The sequence below is a fragment of the Anomaloglossus baeobatrachus genome, unplaced genomic scaffold (genome assembly GCF_048569485.1).
Source record: "Anomaloglossus baeobatrachus isolate aAnoBae1 unplaced genomic scaffold, aAnoBae1.hap1 Scaffold_296, whole genome shotgun sequence".
Lineage (NCBI taxonomy): Eukaryota > Metazoa > Chordata > Amphibia > Anura > Aromobatidae > Anomaloglossus > Anomaloglossus baeobatrachus.
Window position 1 is genome coordinate 215,033 of NW_027442399.1, and position 25,367 is coordinate 240,399.

The 25,367-nt window shown below is 49.4% G+C and overlaps 1 protein-coding gene across 1 annotated transcript; it reads left to right on the plus strand.

Annotated features, from left to right (window-relative positions):
• Positions 1–554: 554 nt before the first annotated feature.
• Positions 555–24,776, plus strand: LOC142267567 (endoribonuclease YbeY-like). Its single transcript, XM_075332338.1, has 5 exons — positions 555–591; positions 9,551–9,764; positions 11,376–11,507; positions 12,812–12,880; positions 24,681–24,776. Exons 2-5 carry the CDS (start codon positions 9,555–9,557, stop codon positions 24,774–24,776), a joined length of 507 nt encoding a protein of 168 aa, XP_075188453.1. The 5' UTR covers positions 555–591; positions 9,551–9,554.
• Positions 24,777–25,367: the final 591 nt, after the last annotated feature.

Genomic DNA, 25,367 nt, shown 5'->3' on the forward strand with positions numbered 1-25,367 from the left:
ATAAACCTTTAAGTAAAAATGAAATAAATTGGCCTTAATGATAGATAAACTTTAATTCTTGGACAAACCCTTGAACTGGGTCCCTATGTCACTGGCTTCAAAAGTGACATCAGTAAAATCAATACACTGCTCCTCCTGAGACTGCGCCATACAGCTCTCCATAAGAAAAACATCCCAACCAGAAAGGGACATCCAACCAGAACTCCATACAACAGCCGCTTATATTATACCACAGAAGAGGATCAGTCATGTGACCAGGGGAACCACAAGCTTCAGCATTCTCCGAGAGCGAAAACCAGAAGACTCGTGGAGACACAACACGCGGTAACTACGAGCCAGAGGTGACACGTCACACAGCGGGAGGAGGGGGACGGCGGCTCACACCGCTACTCACACATTCGCTTGCAGTGCCGGCCGCTGCACCTCTTCTAAGAGAAAAATAACCGAAATAAAAAAAAAACCCATCAACTTCCGGTCTAAACAGCCTTACTTCCGGTGTGTTCTCGGTCCATCAGAAGTATGGTTCCCCCCTGTCTCGCAGTGAAAGTTCCGCTTTCGTGCAGAGTCCAGGAGCACAAGCCCGTACATAACGTAAGTGATTGGACGCGGTGCGCTCGGCTCTCGTCACGTGATTTTTTTTTTTGAACTCCATACAGTCCGTGGATGGCAGGACATGGTGTGTTTGTCCCTCCAGTCCAGTGTGCATTGTCCAGCCTGATTTCATATCGCACAGCAGTTACTTTAAAGGAAACTGTCAGGTGCAATATGCACCCAGAACCACGAGCAGTTCTGGGTATATATTGCTAATCCCTGCCTAACTGTCCCTGTATACACTAGGATAGATAAAGAGATCTTTAGAAAAAGTATTTCTAAAGATCTATTACCGTATGCTAATGAGCGAGGGGACTAGTCCCAAAAGGTTGTTAGTTCCCCGGCCAGTCAGCCCCATTAGCATGTTAGTGGGTCTGCTAACATGCTAATGAATGTATGGCACCAGAAGATGATCTGTCACCTCTCCTCAGTCATCGTGTCCTCTGGGGGATTTCGGCTCTTTGCGCATGACCCCGGAGTTTGGGTCATGCGCACTACTTCAGTTTGAAGCCGGGACGCGTACACACGGCTACATAGTGCGCATGACTGAAAGTCCGGGGTCATGCGCACTGAGTCGAAATCTCACAGAGGACGCGATGGCGGCGGATTGGTGAGTGAGATCATCCTCTGACGCTGCACATTCATTAGCATGTTAGCACGCCCACAGGGACATACTAACATGCTAATGAGGGGCGATTGGCCGGGGAACTAACGCCCAGGGGACTAGTCCCTGCGCTCATTAGCATATGGTAATAGATCTTTAGAAATACTTTTTCTAAAGATCTCTTTATCTATGCTAGTGTATACAGGGACGGTTAGGCAGGGATTAGCAATATACACCCAGAACTGCTCGTGATACTGCGTGCATATTGGACCTGACAGGTTCACTTTAAGGCTATGTGCCCACGTTGCGTTCTGTCCCTGTAGAAATTTCTGCAGCGATTAAACAGCACACGTGTGCTTCAAATCACTGCAGAAACACTGCATACTGAAAAGCTGATTTCATGCGCTCTGGATGCAGCCCCCACCACAGACAGAGGGGGGGCTGCATCCAAAGCGCACGAAAGAAGTGACATGTTGCTTTTTAGAACGCAGTGATTTGGCAGCATGCAAATCGCTTCATTCTAAAACGCAACGTGCGCATGGATTATCCACAATCTTCATAGATTGTGCTGGAGACGCAGGATGCATGCAGTTACGCTGCAGTGGAGAACGCAGTGTAACTGCATGCAAATACGCAACGTGGGCACAGAGCCTAAAGGGGTTTTCCTACTAACAAAGATCATTATAATCAGTAGATCTTTGAATAATAATTTCCACAATTGGATGTGTTTAAAAAAACTTGTCCCTATGCTGTGATAAATTATATATATATATATATATATATATATATATATATATATATATATATATATATATATATATATATAAATATATATAGAAATATATATATACTAGAAGGTGGCCCGATTCTACGCATCGGGTATTCTAGAATTTACAAATTGTGTAGTTCATGTATGATTTTTGTTATATATATATATAGATGTTGTTGTGTGTACTTACCAAGTGTTTGTGTAGGGCGCTGTACATGTTCTGGGTGTGGCGGGGGGTGAGAGCGGTGTTGTATGTGTGTTGCGTGTGTTGCATTGTTTGTGGAGCGCTGTGTGTCTGTAGCGTTGTGTGTGTGTGTGTTGCGCGGTTTGTGTGGGTGTGAGGTGCGTGTGTGTGTTTTGGGGGAGGTATGTTTTGTGCAATGTGTGTGTTGTGCGGTATGTGCGTATATTTATGTATGCCGCGGTGTTTGTGTGTTAGGTGTTGTGTGTGTGCGGCGTTGTCTGTGTGTGTGGGTGTCTGTGTAGGGCGGTGTTTGTGTTTCCCAGTGTGTGTGTGTTGTGCAGTGTGTGTGTGTGTGTGCGTGTGTGTGTGTTGGGGGGAGGTGTGCACCTCCCATCGTGCTCCATCCCTCATGCTGCGCACCTCCCATCGTGCTCCATCCCCCATGCTGCGCACCCTCCATCGTGCTCCATCCCCCAAGCTGCGCACCCCCCATCGTGCTCCATCCGCCATGCTGCGCACCCCCCATCGTGCTCCATCCCCCATGCTGCGCACCCCCCATCGTGCTCCATCCCCCATGCTGCGCATTCCCCATCGTGCTCCATCCCCTATGCTGCGCATTCCCCATCGTGCACCACCTCCCATGCTGCGCACTCCCAAACGTGCGCCATCCGCCATGCTGCGCACTCCCAAACGTGCTCCATCCGCCATGCTGCGCACTCCCAAACGTGCTCCATCCGCCATGCTGCGCACTCCCAAACGTGCTCCATCCCCTATGCTGCGCACTCCCCAGCGTGCTCCATCCGCCATGCTGCGCACTCCCAAACGTGCTCCATCCGCCATGCTGCGCACTCCCAAACGTGCTCCATCCGCCATGCTGCGCACTCCCAAACGTGCTCCATCCGACATGCTGCGTACTCCCAAACGTGGTCCATCCGCCATGCTGCGCATTCCCCATCGTGCTCCATCCCCTATGCTGCACATTCCCCATCGTGCTCCATCTCCCATGCTGCGCACTCCCAAACGTGCTCCATCCGCCATGCTGCGCACTCCCAAACGTGCGCCATCCGCCATGCTGCGCACTCCCAAACGTGCGCCATCCGCCATGCTGCGCACTCCCAAACGTGCTCCATCCGCCATGCTGCGCACTCCCAAACGTGCTCCATCCGCCATGCTGCGCACTCCCAAACGTGCTCCATCCGCCATGCTGCGCACTCCCAAACGTGCTCCATCTCCTATGCTGCGCACTCCCCATCGTGCTCCATCCGCCATGCTGCGCACTCCCAAACGTGCTCCATCCGCTATGCTGCGCACTCCCCATCGTGCTCCATCCCCCATGCTGCGCATCCCCCATAGTGCTCCATCCCCCATGCTGCCCGCAGCATCAGCCTCTGTGCCCGCAGCATCAGCCTCTGTGCCCGCAGCATCAGCCTCTGTGCCCGCAGCATCAGCCTCTCTGCCCGCAGCATCAGCCTCTCTGCCCGCAGCACCAGCCTCTCTGCCCGCAGCATCAGCCTCTCTGCCCGCAGCATCAGCCTCTGTGCCCGCAGCATCAGCCTTTTCTGTCCCCAGCATCAGCCTTTTCTGTCCCCAGCATCAGCCTCTCTCCTCCCAGCCTACCCCAGCCTCAGCCTCCCCCAACATCAGCCTCTCTTCTCTCAGCCTCCCCCAGCATCAGCCTCCCCCAGCATCAGCCTACACCCTCCCAGCCTCCTCCAACATCAGCCTCCCTGTCCCAGCCTTCGACAGGATCAGCCTCTCTCCTCCCAGCCTCCCCCAGCATCAGCCTGCCCCAGCATCAGCCTACACCCTCCCAGCCTCCTCCAACATCAGCCTCCCTGTCCCAGCCTTCGCCAGGATCAGCCTCTCTCCTCCCAGCCTCCTCCAGCACGCCGTGCTCCTCTGCCGACACTCACAGATCCGATCGTATACACTCACACACACACACACACCCACCCGATCGCATACACTCACACCCACCCGATCGCATACACTCACACCCACCCACCCGATCGCATACACTCACACCCACCCACCCGATCGCATACACTCACACACACCCGATCGCATACACTCACGCACACACACATTGACGATATTGCACATACGCGCTCACAGTCACAACATCCGGAGATACCACATGCTTCTGGCCATGTGATCTTCCGGCAGGTCCTGAAAGCTCACAGCACAGTATCGCGGCCGAGAAGCAAGCGATATCCCAGGATGTTGTGAGTGTGTGGATGCGATGTGTGTGTGAGGTGTGTGTGAGAGTGAGTGTGATCTGATGTGTGTGTGTGTACTCACCTGAGAGTCGGAGGTCCGTGTCAGTTGGGCCAGAGCGAGCGTGCATTGCGTGAGGGGGGCGGGGCCTGCAGAGAGCCGGGGCGAGAGGCCAATCCGTGTGGGGGGGCGGGGCCATGGCGAGCCCAGCGGCCAAAAAGCTTTGTGTCACCGTAAGGACACAATGTCACCGGAAGGACACAATTTTGGAGCATGACAGACAGACAGACAGACAGAATAAGGCAATTATATATATAGATATATATATATAATGTCCCTGCTATGTACTGTGTAATGGCCGTCTCTGACCGTACAGGGACATTGTCTGATCATACCACAGATCCTGAACAGGGGGGGGGATGCAAAAGTTTATAGACATTACGTCACAGGATCACAGATGATTCATTCTGTGAGGTAAATAATTTTTCTGCCTGTTTTAAAAAAAATGTTCCTTTGCTGAGATAATCTTATATATGTGTCCCTGCTATGTGCTGTGTAATGGCTGTGTCTGACCGTACAGGGACATGGTCTGATCATACCACAATTCCTGGGCCAGGGAGGAAGTAATAAAGTATACAAACATTATAGCATGGTATCACAAATTATTCCTTCTTTGAGGTAAAACATTTTTTTAAAAAACAGGCAGGAAAATGTTTTACCCACAGAAAGAATCAGCTGTGATCAGTGCTGTAATGTCTGTATACTGACATCCTCCTCTGCCCAGGAGATGTGGTATGATCAAACCATGTGCCTGTACGGTCAGTCACGGCCATTACACAGTATGTAGCAGGGACACATATATAAGATTATCTCCGCACAGGAACATTTTTTTTGTTTTTTTTATACACATACAGTTAGGTCCAGAAATATTTGGACAGTGACACAATTTTCGCGAGTTGGGCTCTGCATGCCACCACATTGGATTTGAAATGAAACCTCTACAACAGAATTCAAGTGCAGATTGTAACGTTTAATTTGAAGGTTTGAACAAAAATATCTGATAGAAATTGTAGGAATTGTACACATTTCTTTACAAACACTCCACATTTTAGGAGGTCAAAAGTAATTGGACAAATAAACCAAACCCAAACAAAATATTTTTTTTTTCAATATTTTGTTGCGAATCCTTTGGAGGCAATCACTGCCTTAAGTCTGGAACCCATGGACATCACCAAACGCTGGGTTTCCTCCTTCTTAATGCTTTGCCAGGCCTTTACAGCCGCAGCCTTCAGGTCTTGCTTGTTTGTGGGTCTTTCCGTCTTAAGTCTGGATTTGAGCAAGTGAAATGCATGCTCAATTGGGTTAAGATCTGGTGATTGACTTGGCCATTGCAGAATGTTCCACTTTTTTGCACTCATGAACTCCTGGGTAGCTTTGGCTGTATGCTTGGGGTCATTGTCCATCTGTACTATGAAGCGCCGTCCGATCAACTTTGCGGCATTTGGCTGAATCTGGGCTGAAAGTATATCCCGGTACACTTCAGAATTCATCCGGCTACTCTTGTCTGCTGTTATGTCATCAATAAACACAAGTGACCCAGTGCCATTGAAAGCCATGCATGCCCATGCCATCACGTTGCCTCCACCATGTTTTACAGAGGATGTGGTGTGCCTTGGATCATGTGCCGCTCCCTTTCTTCTCCAAACTTTTTTCTTCCCATCATTCTGGTACAGGTTGATCTTTGTCTCATCTGTCCATAGAATACTTTTCCAGAACTGAGCTGGCTTCATGAGGTGTTTTTCAGCAAATTTAACTCTGGCCTGTCTATTTTTGAAATTGATGAATGGTTTGCATCTAGATGTGAACCCTTTGTATTTACTTTCATGGAGTCTTCTCTTTACTGTTGACTTAGAGACAGATACACCTACTTCACTGAGTGTTCTGGACTTCAGTTGATGTTGTGAACGGGTTCTTCTTCACCAAAGAAAGTATGCGGCGATCATCCACCACTGTTGTCATCCGTGGACGTCCAGGCCTTTTTGAGTTCCCAAGCTCACCAGTCAATTCCTTTTTTCTCAGAATGTACCCGACTGTTGATTTTGCTACTCCAATCATGTCTGCTATCTCTCTGATGGATTTTTTCTTTTTTTTCAGCCTCAGGATGTTCTGCTTCACCTCAATTGAGAGTTCCTTAGACCGCATGTTGTCTGGTCACAGCAACAGCTTCCAAATGCAAAAACACACACCTGTAATCAACCCCAGACCTTTTAACTACTTCATTGATTACAGGTTAACGAGGGAGACGCCTTCAGAGTTAATTGCAGCCCTTAGAGTCCCTTGTCCAATTACTTTTGGTCCCTTGAAAAAGAGGAGGCTATGCATTACAGAGCTATGATTCCTAAACCCTTTCTCCGATTTGGATGTGAAAACTCTCATATTGCAGCTGGGAGTGTGCAATTTCAGCCCATATTATATATATAATTGTATTTCTGAACATGTTTTTGTAAACACCTAAAATAACAAAACTTGTGTCACTGTCCAAATATTTCTGGACCTAACTGTACAATGGTGAAATGTATTATTCCAAGATCTATTGATAAAAATCAACTTCCAAATGACCTTTTGTTCATGGGAAAAGAAAACCGCTTTAAGGCCATGTGCACACATTGAGTATTTGGTGAGTTTTTTACCTCAGTATTTGTAGCCAAATCCAGGAGTGGAACAATCAGAGGAAAAGTATAATAGAAACACAGGCACCACTCCTGTATTTATCACCCACCCATGGTTTTAGCTACAAATACTGTACTGAAGTAAAAAAAAATCACCAAAAACTCAACGTGTGTACGTGGCCTGACGCTGTGTGCCCACAATGAGTTTTCAATGTTGCAAAATTTCGGTAGCTATATGTATATTAGGCTAATTATTTTCTTTTACATACGTTCTTAACACTTGTTTAAACGCATGCGTTTTTTGACGCGTTTTTTCGACGTGGGTGCGTTTTTAGCGGCCAAAAACGCAGCGTCAAAAAAACGCAGTGTGTGAACTTAGCCTTATGCTGTTTTTTGCCTTTTGTTGGTATGTCATAGCTTAAATAAAGCTGCTTTGTATTTGATACATCCTGGTATTTGGCTTTGACAAAACCTTATTGATTTACTTATAACTTTTTTGCCAACAAATTGCTGCAGGATCTGTTCTGACGAATGATTACTAGACATGTGAACTCAGCCAGTAACCGTTTGTGGCAGGTTTCAGCTGAATGGCTGGCGAGCTGTGTGTCGGACAACCACCGATCTCCTAAAGCGGGCTTTATACACTGCGATATCGGTCCCGATATCGCTAGTGTGGGTACCCGCCCCCATCTGTTGCGCGACACGGGCAAATCGCTGCCCGTGCCGCACAACATCGCCCAGACCCGTCACACATACTTACCTGCCCGGCGACGTCGCTGTGACCAGCGAACCGCCTCCTTTCTAAGGGGGCGGTCCGTGCGGCGTCACAGCGACGTCACTGAGCGGCCGCCCAATAGCAGCGGAGGGGCGGAGCTGAGCGGGACGTAACATCCCGCCCATTTCCTTCCTTCCGTATAGCGGCCGGGAGGCAGGTAAGGAGAGCTTCCTCATTCCTGCGGTGTCACACGGAGCGATGTGTGCTGCCGCAGGAACGAGGAACAACCTCGTTACTGCTGCAGTAACGATTTTTGAGAATGGACCCCCATGTCACCGATGAGCGATTTTGCAAGTTTTTGCAACGATGCAAAATCGCTCATCGGTGTCACACACAACGGCATCGCTAATGCGGCCGGATGTGCGTCACCAATTCCGTGACCCCAACGAGTTTGCATTAGCGATGTCGTAGCGTGTAAAGCCCCCTTTAGGCTAATTTCACACATCAGTTTTTGGCATCAGGCACAATCCGGCGTGTGCAAGATGCAACGGATCCGGCGCAGAACATGCAAAAACTGATGTGCCTGATCCCTTTTTTTTGACGGTTCCAATATACCTGATCCATCAAAAAACGGATCCGGCGCATCCGTTTTTGCATCCTTTTTGTCCGTTTTTTTTTACTGGATCCATTTTTTTCAATACATCGAAGCATGCTCAGTTTACAAAAACGGATCAGGCGGCCGCATCCGTTTTTTACCGCATTATGCCGGATCTGGCGTCCATAGGCTTCCATTGTAAAACACGCCGGATCCGGCGTGATGCGTTTTTTTTGCCGGACAAAAAAAGTTACAAGATACATTCCCTCCGGCCGCCGCTTTAGGCAATTATGACAGATCCGGCAAAAGCCGGATGCAACGCAAGGCCATCAGGCACAATCCAGCGCTAATACAAATCAATGGGGATAAAATGGATCCGGCGCCGGATCAGTTTTACCCATTTTTTTTCCGGATTGTGCCTGATGGAAAAAACTGATGTGTGAAATTAGCCTAATGCTGACCTATCCATCAGACACAGGAGGTCCGCGGCTATTTAGTCCCACTCAACGCATTTAATTTTCCTTTTAGTAAAGCTGAAAGGAAATTTCATGTTTTCTGTCTGTTTATCCCTCTGAATAAAGTTGATTGTTGACTGGAGAAGGAAAACTTCATGTTCATTTTATTGTCCAAGAATAGTGATGGGCGGACCAGGACTTTAAAAGTCTATATCCGTGCGGCTTAAAAAGTATCCGGGTGCCTGACCCGGCAACTTGGGAAATAAAAAAAAATAAAGCAATCACACTATACTTACGGAGTCTCCAGCGCGGCTGTAACTGCTTCTGGGTTGCTCAGTCTTCTTCCGGGGCTGCTCATTAGCCTCATACATATTCACTGCTTCCCCCGCCCACCGGCAGTTCTGGTGTCTGTGATTGGTTGCAGTCAGACGCACCCCCAGCCTGTGGGGCAGTGTAGTTTTTGGCTGCTTGCAATCACAGAACCTATCTGTGGGTCACTGTAAAACTAAATAAATAAAGAAAAAAAGCACCAAATTCTGGTCCCCATAGACTTATATGGTGACCGGCGTCCAGCCAGATATCTGGGATCAATTCCGGGCTGGAACCGTTTTTTTTTTTTTTTTTTAAAAGTCCGGCTAAACGCGCTGATCTCATAAATCTGAGAGTCCGCCCATCACTATTTAAAAACTCTTCTAACAAAAAGGGGAGAACACCAAAGCGCCAAGTCTCTAAGTATTACTTGTCTCAACAGGGTAATGTCTCTTCTTATCCGGAACCTGCAGCATGTGATCCCTCTCCGCAGAGCCCATTTACGCAAGAATCTAGAAATTGCCAGAAAGTGTCTCCGCGTGGAGAGGTTTGATGTCGGGGTAATATGTATAAATGATACAAAGATCCGACACCTGAACAGACTTTACAGACAGCAAGACAAAGCTACGGACGTGCTGTCATTTCCATTCCATGAGGTACAGAAACAGCAGAGCAGGTTATCTGTAAGGGAACCTGTCACCATCTCAACAGTGGGCCGTTTTTGCTCTTATTTTATGGTGGCTTCTCCCCTGAGTATTCATTTAAGAAAACAAAATCCGCCATACGGTTCCAGAGATATGGACCTTTTTATTTAGTGCTTTTTATTCTCTTTACCAAGGGGGCATGGCTCAGTTTTATAATGCAGAAGTCTAAAGATAAGCTCCAACAAATCCTTTCAGCCACACCCCCTTGGTAAATATGTAAAAAATTAGCACTAAATAAACAGATCTAGGTCTCTAGAACCATATGGTGGATTTAAAAAAAAAAAAACCAAAACATCTTAATACTCAATGGGAGCAACGGGAATAAAATAAACACTTTTGACCTGGTGAAAGGCTGACTTTAAAGCCCCACTCCAGAGGTTTTTTCGGTATTTCACCGCTGGAGTGCTGCTTTAAGGCTGGAGTGACTCACACGAGAATTGAGGTCGCATCACCCGTCATGGCCTGCCGCTCTCCGTACAGGAGTGTGCAGCTGCATGTATTTTTATACTGCTGCACACTCCTGCCCAAAGAGCAGCAGGCCGTGACGGGTGATGCGACTCAATTTTTGCGCGAGTCCCTTGCAATTGTGACACCGGCCTACATCTAAGTCTTATACTTACCCTCCGACGTCTTAACCTTTTTTTTGTTTTCGCTGTACCATCTTGTGATGACAAATTCTGACTGGGCAGAAGTTACTTCACAAGCTCCCAAGGCAAGTCAATGTGAGCCAGAACGAGGCTCTCATAGACTTGGATTGAGTTGTGACCACTGGCGCGCTCCATGAAACACTGCCCAAGACTGACCGGAACGGTGGCGATAGAAGGTGAAGATGGCAGAGAATGAAGCCCGCTTTACACGCTACAAGATATCTTACAATGTGTCGGCGGGGTCACGTCGTAAGTGACGCACATCCGGCATCGTAAGGTATGTTGTAGCGTGTGACAGCGACGTGCAATTGCGATTGAACGAAAAAACATTCATCGCATGCACGTCGTTCATTCCTGACGAATTGAACGTCAGATCAGATTGTTCATCGTACCCGGGGTAGCATACATCGCAGTGTGTGACACCCCGGGAACGATGAACAGATCTTACCTACGTTCTGCGGCTCCGGGCCCACAATGCGGAAGGAAGGAGGTGGGCGGGATGTTTACGTCCCGCTCAGCTCCGCCCCTCCGCTTCTATTGGCCGGCTGCCGCGTGACGTCGATGTGACGCCAAACGTCCCTCCCACTCCAGGAAGTGGACGTTTGTCGCCCACAGCGAGGTCGTATGGAAGGTAAGTACCTGTGACGGGGGTTAATCGTTTGTGCGGCACGTTCAACAAATTGAACGTGCTACACATACGATGGGGGCGTTGCAAATCGCATATGATATCGTATGCGAAATTGCAACGTGTAAAGCAGGCTTGAGTATAAGACCGGGGCCAGAGGATTTAGATTTAAAGCATTCCAACGCTGAAAAAAACCCCTAAAAAATGCTGGAGTGGTGCTTTAAGTAATTGCAATGATATACAATATGTGTTGGCTACATCTGACTGTGTGTGCTCCTTGTATACTTCCAGAATTTGTGCCCCGGATTGTTACCTAATCCACCATTCCCAGATGAATACAATTTAGGAGACATTTACCTTGGAGTAGAGTTTATATATCACCAGTGTCAAGAAAAGAAGGAGGATTTTAACAATGTCTTGACTGTAAGTTATGGAGAATGCAAATCTTATGGTGTTATCGAGCTGTCAGTAACAATTCTCTGTAGCTCATAGGTTGGTTGTTGTGAGGTATGACATAGAAATAGGATCTGAGATGAGTTGGATAATAACTTGGAGATGAGCAGATCACTGTAGGCAGTAGTCAAACAGAGGATTTACTGCCTGGACCATTATACTTCTACTTGGGTTACACAAGGGGTTAAGAATGGTTTCCCCTATTCCGATTCCCCTATCCCCTTTCCGGTATTTCGCGATTACATTACAGTGAATGGAGTGAAATTTGGGGGTATACCGCAGCTACCTGCGGAAAAGAAGTGACAAGCACATTTTCTCAAGAAATTTTCTCAAGAAAATCTTCACAAAGAATTTTCTTGAGAAAAAAACGCAGTGTGCGCACAGCTATTTTTTTTCCCATAGGTTTTGCTGGGAAATGTCTGCAGAAAGATTTCAAACATTTCTCAAGAAATTTCCGCAGCAAAACCGCTTGTAAATCCGCGGGTAAAAACGCCTAGTGCGCACAGGGCCTAAGAGCAGTACTGAAAATTGAAGGGAAAAGCTCTGACAAATCTGCTGGGAAACATTTAGGCCGGCTTCACACTTGTAAGTGACTCGCACAAGTCTCGCATCGGCATCACCTGGCACGGCCACACACTCTCCTGACTGGAGCGGGTCGGCTACATGTATTTCTATGCAGCTGAGATGCTCCTGTCCAGAGAGTGTGCGGCCGTGCCAGGTGATGCCGATGCGAGACTTGCCGAGTCACTCACAAGTGTGACTCCAGCCTTAAGGGAATCTGTCACCAGGTTTTGTGACCTAATCTGAGAGCAGCATAATGTAGAGACAAAGACCCTGATTCCAGTGATGTGTCACTTACCGGGCTGCTTAGTGTAGTTTTGATAAATCACTGATTAATCAGCAGTAGATTATCATTACAGGACTACTTGGCGTGCTGCAGGTAGTCCAGCATATTCATGAGCACTGACTAACTGCTAGATCTGCAGCAGAGAAAACAGTGATTTTATTAAAATGACAGTAAACAGCTCAGTAAGTGACACATCACTTTAATCGGGGTCTCTGCCCCTACATTATACTGCTCTCAGATTAGATGGCAAAAACCTGGTGACATATTCCCTTTCATTCCACTGTCCAGTGTCTGCGCCTCCACCAGTAAGTATAGTCAGCGAATCTGTCACATATAAAGATTACATTTGAGTGCGTTGTTCCTTCTAGTGAATATTTGTATTTCTACTTCCAGAAGATTCACATATAAATAATTATGTTTCTCCCAGGTGACAGCAGTACACGGCTTATGTCACCTGCTTGGTTATACACATCATAGTCCAGAAGACTGGAAAAAGGTTAGTTGTTTCTTTTCTTATTAAAGAGAACCTGTCACCAGGTTTTTCCCCTAAAAGCTGTGGCCACCACCAGTGAGCCCTTATATACAGCATTCTAGAATATTGTATCTAAGAGCCCAGGCCGCTCTGTATAACATAAAAAAGATCTTCATTATACTCACCTGAGGGGTGGTCTAGTCCGATGGGAATCTCTGGCCTCGGTCCGGCGCCTCCTCTCTTCTTTCCATTACCAACCTCCTTCCCAGCTCCGTGTGGATGACTCGTCCTACATCATCTGTCGCGGGCGGAGGAGGGGACGCCGCGCTCTCCCACTGCTCGGGTCCGGCTGCTGAAGCGGCCTGCTGCTGCTCGGTGGCTCGAGCGATGGGCCGGATCCCGGGGACTTGAGCGGCGCTCCTCGCCCGTGAGTGAAAAGGGATTGGTTTTTGGGATTGTTTATTGTCCGTGACGCCACCCACGGTTGTGGTGATTATGTGGACACCACCGCTGCTCTGTATGGGGATCCCGGGAGCGATGACAGGGAGCAGCAAAGTTGTTGGTTCTCCCCTCCGTGGGTAGGGGGTAGTTGTCCCGGGGCCCAGTGATGAGGTGGGGGATGAGGGATGGCGGGGCCGGTGCAGGGCTTGGTGGGGTGCAGGGACGCGGGGCAGCGCTGTGCCTCACGGCACTGTGGTACTCACTCAGCCTGAGACGGGGACACAGTTCTCGGTAAAACACACGGCTGGAAAGACAGTTCCCACGGACGGCTGCTGTTGCTTTTCCCCAGTAGTTGACGGTGACGGTCCCTTTTCCTGCACCTAAGTCTATGTTGGTAGCGATGGGTTCCCACCGGTAACCCGCTCCCCGGCTTGGATATGGGCCGGAGGAGCCCCTCTTTGCCCGCAGGCGCTGGCCCTGAGAAACTGGTGCCTTGGCAGTGGCGGTGTCTCTCTCTAACGGTTGGACTGTTGCCTTCAATCGGGACTTGGGTGTTGGGAGACCCAGAGGTCCCCTTCACTGACGGATTTGGCAAATTCACGGCGACTCCTAGCCTTGCCGGGATCCGAAAGGCCCCTGCCAATGGTGCTGGCTTCTCTTTGTATACCGCTCCGGTACCACCGGGCCACCACCCGTCCACGGTCCTTTCGGCAACCTCAAAGTAGCCTCTCCTGCAGACAGTCACCGCCGTCTGCTGACCTTGCTGTTCTCAGTCCGGGGAACACACCCGGACCAACTTCAGGCTTTCTCAACTGTCACTTTTTCTGTCAACTTTAGTCCTCTCTCTTGCTCCTCTACCACTTCGCTTCCACTTCACTCACTGTTCTGTCTACACTCCTTCACTTCCCTAGCTTAACTGCCTGGTTTTCCCGCCTCCAGGGCTGTGAACTCCTCGGTGGGCGGAGCCAACCGCCTGGCCCACCCCCTGGTGTGGACATCAGCCCCTGGAGGAAGGCAACAAGGATTTTTGGTTAGCTTTGGTGTACCTATCTGGGGTGTAGGGTGTGGTGGTGTTATGACCTGTGACCCCTGGCTTGCCCAGGGCGTCACACATCCACACAGAGGCCTCCTCTGCCCTCCTGCACTTCTCTCTGCCCTGCTGAGGACAGCAAAGTATTGTAGTGCGCATGCTCGGGCCGTCTTTGACCATTCCCTGCACATTACAGTAGTTTGCTCTGCCCTCAGCAGTACAGAGAGAAGCGCATGTGCAGGAGTGCAATGGAGGCCTCTCTATGTGGATGATGTAGTAGGTAGGACACGTCATCCATATGGAGTAGGGAAAGAGGAAGGTGATGGAAGAGAGGAGGCGATGGACCAGGACCATCGACGCCTATTGGGCCCAGCCACCCCACAGGTGAGTATTATAAAGGTGTTTTTATGTTCAACAGCGCAGCCTGGGCTCTTATATACAGCATTACAGAATACTGTATATAAGAGCTTACTGGTGGTGACCGCAGCTTATAGGAGAAAAACCTGGTGACTGGTTCCCTTTAACACTAGAACTACTGGACTCGTGACACCTATATAGAAATACATGGTGCAAAGTAGTCAAAATGACTACCTCAGTAGTTCTAGTGTTAAGATTTTGCTGATATTACAAGCTTTTAGCTTGACATGAGTATATAATAATGGTTTATATTTGCATTATTAATTATTATAGGGAACCTGTTAATAGATTAATGCTGCCTCAGTAACGGGCAGCATGAATCAGATGTTGGCTGCACAATTAAAGTCAGGTAAGTTTTACTCTGAAACAGTTCAGTATTTCAGAGAAAATATGAATTGAAAGGGAGACTATAGGGAGAACCTGACTCGCCCAGTGAGCTCCTCGGATAGCTTTTCCCCGGACTTCCCCACTTTATTGACAGATGTGTCCCATGTATGCCAGACAAGAACCGCGTAAGATAAGTTAAATCTCTCCCAATAGTCACCAGCCAGATTTCCAAACTATGTTTTTTCTGAAACGCCGGAATGTTTAGACCTGGCTGCAATCGCTCATCCAGCGTCTGCGTCATGCTGCCCATGATTCAATTAAATTAATCTAGTCACCGCTTTTATCGCAAAGGAAACCAATGCTTTGTGCCCTGTTACAAATCTCCAGTGCCTCCAGATAAAATAGATTGTTTCATGTTCAGTCTTCAGGAGCGCGCCTCTCCCTGCCTCCCGGCTTCCTACAAACTGGAGGCAGAGCACTAATGCTTGATTCACAGTGCAGACTAGCGGCATAGTCGTGCCCAAACTGCAAGCAGAAGCAGCTGTGCCTTCACAGCAGTCAATGACCTTAGTTACACTGAAGCTGGTCAGATTTGGAGCCAACAGTGCAGTGTCGCGAGCGGGGCGTGCAAACTATTGAGAGAGGCTGCCACATTTAAACATCCTTTAGGCTATGTGCGCACTTACCGGATTTTGCCGCGGATTTTTCGCGGGTTTGCTGCATGTTTCGCTGCAGAAAATGTTCATAACATCTCTGCAGTGAATCACCAGCAAATCCTATGGAGAAAAAAAATCCTGTGCGCACTAGGCGGAATTTGACAGCTGCATGTTTTGCTGCGGGATTCCCGCAGCAAAAACAAGTGCATGTCACTTCTTTTCCGCACATCGCTGCGGGATTTCACTCCATTGACTCCAATGTTAATCATGAAATCCCGCAGGGAATAACGCAGGCAGCAAATTCTGTGCGGTTCACTGCGTTTTCCTGCGTTATTCCCTGCGGTATTTCGCGGTTTACCTCCGGTAATGTACATCGCCTGTCTGCGGTTTTGCAGGGAAGTGATGTCATTACAGGAAGAGGAAGCGGAGCAGAGAGTAAACACAAACACACACACACACATCACAGACATAGAACACAGACATAGAACACATCACAGACACATAAAACACACATAGAAAGAAAACGGAAATATAGAAAACAAAGAACGTGGGCTCCGCTGTATTTTTACTGTCCAGCCGAGGTAAGCACACAGCGGCGGCCCAGTATTCTCAGGCTGGGGAGGGAGAGGGGCAGGGTTAATGTCCCCCGCCTCACTCCCCCTCCCGCAGCCGAGAATATCAGCCGCAGCTGCCCCGGCACGGTCGCATGCATTATGCGGCAGCACCGGCGTGTCCTCGGCTCTTCTTGCTGCCGTGTAGCAGTGGCAGCAAGGTAATACAAGGGGTTAATGGTGGTGGATCACCGCCATTAACTCCAGGCTTGATCATGGCAGCGTCTATGTGACAGCTGACATGATCAACCCGTAAGTAAAGTGAATAAAACACAGACACCGAAAAATCCTTTATTTTAAATAAAACAAACAAGCCTCGTTCACCATTTTATTAACCCCTCCCGCACCAAAGCTCCGGCGTAATCCACACAGCTCCGGCATAATCCACAGGGTCCTGCACTGCTGACATCCAGCCGTGATGTGTCACAGACACAGCGCTGAATGAATGCAGCAGACAGCAGAGGTAATTACCGGTCATTTCCCACGGACGGTAATGTGAACTCACTGCCGACCGTGGGAAATGCAGCAATCTGTCCTCTATCTATCCCTCTATCTATCCCTCTATCTATCTATCTATCCCTCTATCTATTCTTCTGTCTATCTATCTACTATCTCAGGATTAAATGACTTTTTTTTTTTTCAATGTGCTTTATTGCACTGAATGCAATAAAGCACATCCCAACCCGCACGCGGCAATACCGCGAACAATACCGCGGTGAAACCGCAGCAAACCGCGGCAAACCGCATGCGGTTTTCGGGTGCGGTTTGCCGCGGTTTTTTACCGCAGGTGCGGTAATCTTTGAGAGCATGCGGAATTTTCTCAAGAAAATTCCATTTCCCAGTGCGCACATAGCCTTAAACTACGAAACAAGCTGTAAATAATAAGGGTAAAAACTCTCTTCACTCTCATATAAAAGTATTTTGCAATATTGCTTGTATTACAATTTTACTCATTAATAAAGAGAATATCCCTTTAAACAAGTTTTCTCATGTTCATTAAAGATTAAAAATGCTTGTACAAACAGGCAACTTTACAATGTACTTGTCATTAAAAATCCTGTCCTCAAAAATGGATATTTCTTTGTCGCTCCATTGGGAGACCCAGACAATTGGGTGTATAGCTTCTGCCTCCGGAGGCCACATAAAGTATTACACTTTAAAAAGTGTAACCCCTCCCCTCTGCCTATACACCCTCCCGTGCATCACGGGCCCATCAGTTTTATGCTTTGTGTTGAAGGAGGCACACATTCACGCAAGCTCCACATTTTAGTCAGCAGCAGCTGCTGATTTTATCGGATGGAAGAAAAGAGGGCCCTCCACAGGGCCCCCGGCATGCTCCCTTCTCACCCCACTAATGTCGGCGGTGCTGTTAAGGTTGAGGTACCCATTGCGGGTACACAGGCTGGAGCCACATGCCGTTTTCCTTCCCCATCCCTTAGAGGCTCTGGGAGAAGTGGGATCCAAACCGGTCACCAGGCACTGGAACCGGGCTCCCTCCGCAGCCCCTGGGGGAATCTGACGGACAGGAGACTGAGTCTTATCAGGGACAGGCCCTGCATCTAAATAGGTACTCTGTGTCCCCTTGGGGTCGGCGCTGGAGCGCCTGTGTAACAAACGCTGCAGCGGCTGCTGTGTTTTGTTGTGGCGCCGGAACTACCGCGCCGACCGCACCTGTTTGCCGGCCGCGGCTATTAAATTTAGTCCCCGGCTTCTGCGGCCTAGTACGATAACTCCCGCCCCCGGGCCTGCCAGTCAGGGGTAAGGGCGGGACGCTCGACTGCACGTCGGGAGTGAGGGCTGGAGCATACTTTGATATCCTCCTCCCCCCTCACTGAGCACTGTGGGGCATCAGATTCCCGCACTTTTTAGGTCACGCCCACGGCTCCCTCCTCCTCTCGGAACGCTGGCAGCCATTGTTATAACACTGCTGCCGGTGGAGGAATACAGAGCAAGCTCTGGGAGGCCCAGGCAGGGAATCTGGTGGTCACACAACCGCTTTGGGCGGTCGGTAAGCAGCACCGTTAGGTGCTGGCCCCCTTGGGTGCCGAAGTGTATATATATATATATAGTTATACTGTATACATTTTCTCTGTTCGGCCGCATTATTGCCTGTGGCTATATACCCTCACTGATTACTCTAAGGGGAGACAACAGCATGTCGTCCGCAAAGAGCAAGGGTGCCAAGGCACAGGCTTATTTTGCAACCTGTACCTCTTGTGCGGCAATGTTACCTGCAGGTTCCACCTACCCTCATTGTGTGCAATGCTCGGCCCCTGTGGCACTCACTCAGCCGGAGCCCCGGGCACTGGTGGGACCCTCGGCTCAGGTAGAACAGACGGCTTCCACTGGCCAGGTGACAGGAACAGAGTTTGCAGTTTTGGCTGACAAACTCTCTGCGTCACTTTCACAATCCATGGCTCAGTCTATGGATAAATGGTCTGCTAAGATATTAGAAGCCTTGCAGTCCAGACCGGTAACACAGGCCCAGGACGCTGTGCGTTCATCGCCCCCAGGCCCATCTCGGTCGGCGCAGCAAAGTGCTCCTGAGGTGACACCTAGGTCCCACGGTGAAGACTCCGACTCGGACCACAGTACCAGACCGGCTAAGCGGGCTCGCTGGAGACCTTCCTCGACTTCGTCACGCTGCTCAGGGTCTCAGCATGAGGACTCCCTGGAGGATGAAGCGGAGGTCGCAGCTCAGGGCTCTGACCCTGACGTTGCTCTCAATCTTGATACACCTGAAGGGGACGCCATAGTAAATGACCTTATAGCGTCCATCAACCAGGTGCTAGAACTTTCTCCTCCAACTCCACCTATAGAGGAGTCGGCTTCACAGCAGGAGAAACACCAGTTTAGGTTTCCCAAACGTTCAAGGAGTGCGTTTTTCGATCACTCTAACTTCAGAGATGCTGTCCAGAAGCACAGAGCATTTCCGGACAAGCGCTTTACTAAGTGCCTTAATGACACACGTTACCCCTTCCCCCCTGACGTAGTTAAGGGGTGGGCTCAGTGTCCCAAAGTGGATCCTCCAGTCTCTAGACTGGCGGCTAGATCAGTAGTATCAGTGGCAGACGGCTCATCGCTCAAGGATGCCACTGACAGGCAAATAGAGCTCCTGATGAAATCCATCTACGAAGCCATAGGCGCGTCTTTTGCTCCGGCATTCGCAGCCGTGTGGGCACTCCAAGCTATCTCAGCTTGTCTGTCTGAGATTAATGCGGTCGCACGTACCTCGACCCCGCAGGTTGGGTCTTTGACTTCTCAGGCGTTGGTTTTTTCGTCCTACGCCATGAACGCCGTCCTGGACTCTGCGAGCCGCACGGCGGTAGCATCCGCCAATTCGGTGGCAGTCCGCAGGGCCATGTGGCTACGCGAATGGAAGGCAGACCCTGCTTCCAAGAAATTCTTAACCGGTTTGCCATTTTCTGGCGACCGTTTGTTTGGCGAGCAATTGGACGAAATTATTAAACAATCCAAGGGAAAGGACTCGTCCTTACCCCAGTCTAAACCAAACAGACCTCAGCAGCGAAAGATTCAACCGAGGTTTCGGTCCTTTCGGCCCTCAGCCGGACCCCATTCCTCCACGTCCAACAGGTCACAGAAGGGCCAGAGGAACTCTTCTGCATGGCGGTCTAAGTCACGTCCTAAAAAGACCGCCGGAGGAACCGCCCCCAAGGCGGCATCCTCATGACTTTCGGCCTCCCCAAACCGCATCCTCGGTCGGTGGCAGGCTCTCCCGCTTTTGTGACGCCTGGTGGCCACATGTCCAAGACCGATGGGTGAGAGACATTCTGTCTCACGGTTACAGGATAGAGCTCAGTTCTCGTCCTCCGACTCGTTTCTTCAGAACATCTCCGCCCCCCGAGCGAGCCGATGCTCTGATTCAGGCGGTGAATACTCTGAAGGCAGAAAGAGTGGTGATTCCCGTTCCCCCTCAGGAACATGGTCACGGCTTCTACTCCAACTTGTTCGTGGTGCCAAAAAAGGACGGATCATTCCGTCCCGTTCTGGACCTCAAACTCCTCAACAAACATGTCAGAACCAGACGGTTCCGGATGGAATCTCTCCGCTCTGTCATCGCCTCGATGTCCCAGGGAGACTTCCTAGCTTCAATCGACATCAGGGATGCTTATCTCCATGTGCCGATTGCACCAGAGCATCAACGCTTCCTGCGTTTTGCCATCAAAGACGAACACCTTCAATTCGTAGCACTGCCTTTCGGACTGGCGACAGCCCCACGGGTCTTCACCAAGGTCATGGCAGCAGTAGGGGCGGTCCTGCACTCTCAGGGCCACTCGGTGATCCCTTACTTAGACGATCTTCTAGTCAAGGCACCCTCCCGGGGGGCATGCCAACACAGCCTGACCATTGCCCTGGAGACTCTCCAGAGGTTTGGGTGGATCATCAATTTCCAAAAGTCAAAATTGACGCCGACCCAAACGCTAACTTACCTCGGGATGGAGTTTCATACTCTCTCGGCGATAGTGAAGCTACCGCTGGACAAACAGCGTTCACTACAGACAGGGGTGCACTCTCTCCTTCGAGCCCAGTCACACCCCCTGAGGCGACTCATGCACTTCCTAGGGAAAATGGTGGCAGCAATGGAAGCAGTGCCCTTTGCGCAGTTTCATCTGCGTCCACTTCAATGGGACATTCTCCGCAAATGGGACAGGAGGTCGACGTCCCTAGACAGGAGCGTCTCCCTTTCACGGGCAGCCAAAACCTCTCTTCAGTGGTGGCTTCTTCCCACTTCTTTGTCGAAGGGAAAATCATTCCTGCCCCCATCCTGGGCTGTGGTCACGACGGACGCGAGTCTGTCAGGGTGGGGGAAGTGGTCTTCCTCCACCACAGGGCTCAGGGAACCTGGACTCCGACAGAGTCCTCCCTTCAGATCAATGTCCTGGAGATAAGGGCAGTGTATCTAGCCCTAAAGGCGTTCCAGCGGTGGCTGGAGGGCAGGCAGATCCGAATACAGTCGGACAACGCCACGGCGGTTGCGTACATCAACCACCAGGGCGGCACACGCAGTCGTCAAGCCTTCCAAGAAGTTCGGCGGATTCTGCTGTGGGCGGAAGCCACAGACTCCACCATCTCCGCGGTTCACATCCCGGGCGTAGAAAACTGGGAAGCAGACTTTCTCAGTCGCCAGGGCATGGACGCAGGGGAATGGTCTCTTCACCCGGACGTGTTTCAAGAGATCTGTTGCCGCTGGGGAACGCCGGACGTCGATCTAATGGCGTCTCGGCACAACAACAAGGTCCCGGCATTCATGGCACGGTCTCAAGATCACAGAGCTCTGGCGGCAGACGCCTTAGTTCAGGATTGGTCGCAGTTTCGACTGCCTTATGTATTTCCTCCTCTGGCACTGCTGCCCAGAGTGTTACGCAAGATCAGGTCCGACTGCCGCCGCGCCATCCTCATCGCTCCAGACTGGCCGAGGCGGTCGTGGTACCCGGATCTGTGGCATCTCACGGTGGGTCAACCGTGGGTACTGCCAGACCGGCCAGACTTGCTGTCTCAAGGGCCATTTTTCCATCTGAATTCTGCGGCCCTCAACCTGACTGTGTGGCCATTGAGTCCTGGCTCCTAGCGTCCTCAGGGTTATCTCAAGATGTCATTGCCACTATGAGACAGGCCAGGAAACTAACGTCCGCCAAGATCTACCACAGGACTTGGAGGATCTTCTTATCCTGGTGCTCTGATCGGAGTTTTACTCCCTGGCCGTTTACCTTGCCCACGTTTCTTTCCTTCCTTCAATCCGGAATGGACAAGGGTTTGTCTCTCGGCTCCCTCAAGGGACAAGTATCGGCGCTTTCCGTGTTCTTTCAAAAGCGTCTAGCCAGGCTTCCGCAGGTCCGCACGTTCCTGCAGGGGGTGGCCCACATAGTCCCACCTTACAAGCGTCCGCTAGAACCCTGGGATCTTAACAGGGTGCTCACGGCTCTCCAGAAGCCACCTTTCGAGCCGATGCGTGATGTCTCTCTATCACGCCTTTCACAGAAGGTGGCCTTCCTAGTGGCAGTCACTTCACTTAGGAGAGTGTCTGAGTTAGCAGCGCTGTCATGCAAAGCCCCCTTCCTGGTGTTTCACCAGGATAAGGTGGTTCTGCGTCCGGTCCCGGAATTTCTCCCTAAGGTGGTATCCCCTTTTCATCTCAATCAGGATATCTCCTTACCTTCCTTTTGCCCTCATCCAGTTCACCAAGGTGAAAAGGATCTGCACTTGTTGGATCTCGTGAGAGCACTCAGGCTCTACATGTCTCGCACGGCGCCCCTGCGCCGTTCGGATGCGCTCTTTGTCCTGGTCGCTGGCCAGCGTAAGGGGTCGCAGGCTTCCAAGTCAACCTTGGCTCGGTGGATCAAGGAACCGATTCTTGAAGCCTACCGTTCATCTGGACTTACGATTCCTTCAGGGCTGAAAGCCCATTCTACCAGAGCCGTAGGTGCGTCCTGGGCATTGCGGCACCAGGCTACGGCTCAGCAGGTGTGTCAGGCGGCTACCTGGTCGAGTCTGCACACTTTCACAAAACACTATCAGGTGCATGCCTATGCTTCGGCAGATGCCAGCCTAGGTAGGCGAGTCCTTCAGGCGGCGATTGCCCACCTGTAAGAAGGGGCCGTTTTTCGGCTCTTTTTATCGAGGTATTCTTTTACCCAACCCAGGGATTGCTTTTGGACGTCCCAATTGTCTGGGTCTCCCAATGGAGCGACAAAGAAGAAGGGAATTTTGTTTACTTACCGTAAATTCCTTTTCTTCTAGCTCCAATTGGGAGACCCAGCACCCGCCCCTGTTCCCTTCGGGCTTTTGTTCTTTTGTGTACACATGTTGTTCATGTTGAATTGTTCTTTTGGTTCATGGTTTTAGTTCTCCGAACATCCTTCGGATTGAATTTACCTTAGACCAATTTATAAGTTTCCTCCTTCCTGCTTTGGCACCAAAACTGATGGGCCCGTGATGCACGGGAGGGTGTATAGGCAGAGGGGAGGGGTTACACTTTTTAAAGTGTAATACTTTGTGTGGCCTCCGGAGGCAGAAGCTATACACCCAATTGTCTGGGTCTCCCAATTGGAGCTAGAAGAAAAGGAATTTACGGTAAGTAAACAAAATTCCCTTCATTTTTAGTTGTAAAGTTGATTGCTTGTTGCCTTGGTTACCGACCACTTTAGTGGCTTTTCCCTAGGCAAGAAGCAGGTGATTAAAGGCTTTTTACTATACAGTTTGTAAATGCCACTCTGAAGTTGTCTGGGTCCGGCCAGCTTCAGTGTCCTTGCACTTCTTCCATGCTGCAGAGGCAGAACTGCCCCTACTAGCCAGAAGGGAAAGAAGACGGTTTAGACCAGTAGTGCAACCATACTGGAGGTGTTAACTGTCATTGTACATTCCATCTGGCAAGCAGAAATCCTGGAGTCAGAGGCACGGTGCGCATCAGAAGACAGAAGATGTGCATACACATTTAAAGGGGTTGTCCACTACTAGGACAACCCCTTCTGTTTCACATTTCCCCCAGGTAAAATAATAAAGACTATACTTGTATCCCTTACTGGCGCCCTTCTAACAGTGCCGTGGTTCGCGTTCCCATTGCTCATGTGGGGTTTTGACATCATGAGAGCCCCGCATCCAATCTGTGCCAGCTTCCTTCTCCCCACCTTCGGACCAAACGAATAATCAACAGGAAGTGAGCTCACTTCCTGTTGATTAACTCATTTGGTCCTAAGGCGTTGAGAAGGAAGCTGGCGCTGATTGGATGCGGGGCTCGCATGACGTCACAACTCCATGTGATCTCCAGCACCTCGAGCCCGTACATAGCTAGAAGGGCGCCGGTATGGGAGGTAATTATATTCTTTATTATTTTACCTTCGAGAAATATGTGGAATTAAAGAGGTTGTCCTAGTAGTGGATAACCCCTTTAAGTACAGCCACAAATGGGATGTCTATAAGAAATGCCCCTCCTTATTTCCTACGAATGGGTGACCAAGCCATATTATATGTATTCCAGGAGACTGTGGTCCACAGAGAACCCCATTTACATGTTGATTATGTTTCTGCTCTGGATTTGAGGGCATATAATCAGCAACCTGTTATGTTGTGTATTTCTCATTTCATCCCTGGCGATCAGGCAAAATTTGTGCTGCTGCTCCCCAATACTGCTTTTATTTTTCATCTGTTGTAGAAAGGTCTTCTGGCCTCTGGAGACACCGCTAGTCTCTATGCTCCATAGAGTATACGTTTTTTTTTTTATAAAGGAACACTAATATAAAAGTTAACCCAAGATTTTATATATTTAGTATTAATGAATATTAATAAATTCTAGTTATTTTCATATCGTTTGTTCACTCTCACAGATGTTTGAGAAGGAAAGTGAAGTTCTAATGGAGATAAACCGAGCGACTGGATCTGCATTTAGCCCACTGACGTCAGAGCATTACGACCAAGAATAATATCACTTCCATGTCATGAGCTGCACGGAGAACAGAGAAAGCGGCGTCTGAGAAACGGGAATTATATACATACGTCATGCATCAATTATAGGACATGATGGTTAGCGATAATTGTAGGATTTTGCACTTTATACTATCCCAGATGATTCCCTAATCCATCATTACCAGCTGATTGCAATATTAGAATCACTATCCTGGGGATGAGTTCCATTATTAGGAGAGCCAAGAAACAAGGGAGGATTCTGATATTGCCGTGACTGTACATTATCCAGTTTGCAAATCTAATGGTGAATTTTTTTTACATTGGATAACAATTTTTCTTAGCCCAATTATACGTTGTCATGAAGAATGACATCGGCAAAAATGAGTTACATGATCTCAGTAGATTTAGACAAAAAGTTCTAAAAGTCTGATCAGAAGAGAAAGAAGACTGAGGCCGGGTCACTCGAGCGTATGAATATTCATCCGATTTTCATCCAGAAAGCTTTAACTCATGTTGTCGTCAATGTGTCCGTTTTTTATGTCCATGTGCAATCCCTTTTCAGACATCTACATTAAAAAATGTACAGGATCAAATAGAGTTTCCTTAGT